The following is a 3,057-nucleotide window of genomic DNA, read 5'->3' as shown; positions in this document are numbered from 1 at the left end:
TAAATACCTTTTTACAACTGACAATTCAATCTACCATGTATTATCTACATTTCTAATAATAAATTGAATACTGCATCAACAATGCAGCATTAAATATAACAATGCTGGTTCTAAAGAATGCACTCGTCAGCAATTCTACACTTCCAGATGGACAGCCTTCCCTAAAACTCGTTCAACTAATACTCGTCACGTAAATACAATTATTATGAATTGCAACAGAATCGAAAGTTGGGCTGGTTGGATATGCATGGTATAACTGTCAGTTCAAGCGCACGAATAAACAGAAAGGAAGAGAGGACAAGCGCTTTCTCGCAACTAAACTATTTATTAGAAAAGAAAGAATATATAAACAGGCAATCAAAAAACAACGCATGCATGTGCAGGCAAGAAACTTGAACTGACAGTTACACCATACAATTATTGATTTTACTATAAAATCGTATTAGAACATCAACAATACAAAGTCAAGCCTATTACAAAATTTTCTATGGATTCTTGTTCGAATACCTCTCATTAACTAGCATAGGGCTTGAGCATAACACATTAATAGGCAGTTTAATATTTAAAGATGTATTAACACAAAGCATAACTAGGCCTCAATAACATGATCACTGATACTATTATACAAGTAGGCACGAGTCCAATTATAATAGGCCATAGAAGAAATGCTTTATGCATGAATCATTCTATTTGCAATAACTGCACTTATGACACTCATTAAAATGGCTACACAACATTCCTTTCTTTACACATAGCGCACAATTTTCTAAAATTTCTACTCACGATGCTGGTCATCACATTTCTTGCAATATGCAAGTTCCCAGCATCTGCTCACACAATTCTGATTGCAGCAAAACACCTAAAATATTTTTTTTCCAGTAATCGTTTTGGCTTTTCATTATAGAGAAATGCTATATAAGCTAGGGGCTTTATACTTAAAAATTTTCTAAACAATAAAAAGCATTAGATATTCAGACCTCTCATGCACAACATCAATAGCTAAGTAGCAACCAGACAAAAACAAATTGTAAAAGGTACAATTTGGAGGCTCACAACAGCCTTCATAGCATGTTTCCTTTGTCACCATTTACCATTTGCTTGTTCTGGAAATGCCACGTGGCAAACGTTTGTGCAACAAGGAGAGGAAACACAAGCGTGGCATCTGCACAAATTTTTACAGGACGAGCATCTTGGCGGATTTTTCCCCATGACACCGCTTCATCAGGTGTTGCCCCTGAATCGCTGCCATCAAACTCTGCACCTGTGTTGAGATACACTGCAAAATCTGCACCATTGCGCATCATGTTTGAGTTGCAGATGTGGTGCTTTACAAGTCCACCCCCCACAATCACCATACCAGACCGCACTGCTTTCACTGCAATTGAATTAATTCGACGAATGTCTTGAGCTATGTCTACAATTAAACCAGGATTTCGGTATGAATGAAAGTAGATCATATCACCAAGAGAGCCATCTGTTAGTGCTGGACAGAATACAGGAATCTTGTTCTTTGCAGCCCAGTAATAAATAGACCTTTGGTCATTGATTTCATTCCCAAACATTTCTATCATTTTTGATGGTGACCAGATAGTACCATGCATGCGCTGCTCTTCAAGCATCTTGTTAAAAATTGGAATCACCCAATTCTCAAAAAGGCAATAATTGTCATTTGGAGCCAGCAAATTCCCTATGCGATTGATGCCTAAATCACGGAGTGAGCTTCCTTTCAAACTGAAGTCTCCCACATAGGTAGGTGCAAGACACTTAATTAGGTCCTCTTCGACACCACCCGCAGTTGTTACTATGCAATCAACCTGAAAATGAAGTACACACAAGTTTCAATCTTCAGACACAAATGCACTTAAAATAAACACACACACACACACACACACACACACACACACACACACACACACACACACACACACACACACACACACACACACACACACACACACACAAGCATCATTATTATGTAATATTACCATCTTGTGCTCCACAATAAATCTGATGACGTCTCTGACACCTGCAGACGCCATATTCGAGGTGTAACCCAAAAAAATTGTGCAGCCGTATTTTCTACGAATGAACTCATCGGTTTCGTGCTGGTCAAGCTGATCCTTCCCAAGAGGCACAGATCTGCATTCCAGCTGCGCGAACAGAAATGAGATAAAACACCAAAATTAGCCAGGTAAATTCTGACAATGAGTACTCAGCAAATACACAAAAGTAACTCACGCATGCAACTCAGCCTTAAAAAACGCGGAAAAACAGCCCACCGTACCATGCGGTTGATTTCGTTGACAGCGCGGTCAAAATGTGTCGCCTGAAAGCCAGAGCACTTGTAGCTTTCAAGAATGCGAGCGTAGTCGATGCCATCGTTGAAATCGTAGCCTTTAACTTCTATTTTTTCTTTGACTGGCAGCTCTCCTGACCTTCTTAACACGGAATCCACCGCAAGCGTCGGTTCACATTCAGCATTCATGTTGCTAAAACTAACCGGTGCTCAGCAGTAGTGTAGGCGAGCAAAGGGTGAGCTGAAGAAACCTATCACAACGGTGCTTCGGTTGTCGCCAGCCTCCATCTGACAAGCGGTTTGATGCGCTCCACATGTAATCACTTAAAAACGTTCGCTGTGCCACACATCGAAACACACATGCACGACTCAGATAAGATAACACATGTGAACCCTGTGAACCAATGTGCGCGGACCAAACACCTAGCTACCGTTGTCACATGGTTGATTGTGGTTGGAACACGACCTACTGTACTCCTGACCTGCCCAGCTGGGGGCGGTCTACGGAGCTGCCTGCGCCGGCTCGAATGCTAAACTTCACCGCCTAGGGGGGGCGCTCGAGTTACCCCAGCTGAGGGTTGGTGAATGCATGGAAATGCATGGGTTACCGCCGGTTCGAGAAGAGCTTCATCACGCGAGTAAATATGGCGGGTATCCTGAATAATTTTATTTCATGTAACTTTGAGAATCTTCTTTTGCATTTTAGTTGACATTTCAGTGCGTTATTTTTAAAAAGAACCGCAAATCAGATACAAACGCAC

At 41.2% G+C, this 3,057-nt stretch overlaps 1 protein-coding gene across 1 annotated transcript; it reads right to left on the bottom strand.

Annotated features, from left to right (window-relative positions):
* Positions 1-644: 644 nt before the first annotated feature.
* Dhps (Deoxyhypusine synthase) lies at positions 645-2,625 on the bottom strand. The gene is made up of 3 exons (XM_037435848.2): positions 2,285-2,625; positions 1,986-2,150; positions 645-1,814 (listed from the first exon to the last, which is right to left on the bottom strand). Exons 1-3 carry the CDS (start codon positions 2,483-2,485, stop codon positions 1,062-1,064), a joined length of 1,119 nt encoding a protein of 372 aa, XP_037291745.1. The 5' UTR covers positions 2,486-2,625; the 3' UTR covers positions 645-1,061.
* Positions 2,626-3,057: the final 432 nt, after the last annotated feature.

This window comes from Rhipicephalus microplus, chromosome X, assembly GCF_043290135.1.
Source record: "Rhipicephalus microplus isolate Deutch F79 chromosome X, USDA_Rmic, whole genome shotgun sequence".
Lineage (NCBI taxonomy): Eukaryota > Metazoa > Arthropoda > Arachnida > Ixodida > Ixodidae > Rhipicephalus > Rhipicephalus microplus.
This window is presented reverse-complemented; position numbering and strand designations above follow the sequence as displayed.

Excerpts from the sequence above, each read along its gene's own strand:
- Dhps (XM_037435848.2), bottom strand. The coding sequence starts at position 2,485 with ATGAATGCTGAATGTGAACCGACGCTTGCGGTGGATTCCGTGTTAAGA. Across the intron at positions 2,151-2,284 it reads TCAACGAAATCAACCGCATG|CTGGAATGCAGATCTGTGCC; the intron begins GTACGGTGGGCT and ends CTGTTCGCGCAG. Across the intron at positions 1,815-1,985 it reads TTATTGTGGAGCACAAGATG|GTTGATTGCATAGTAACAAC; the intron begins GTAATATTACAT and ends CTTCATTTTCAG.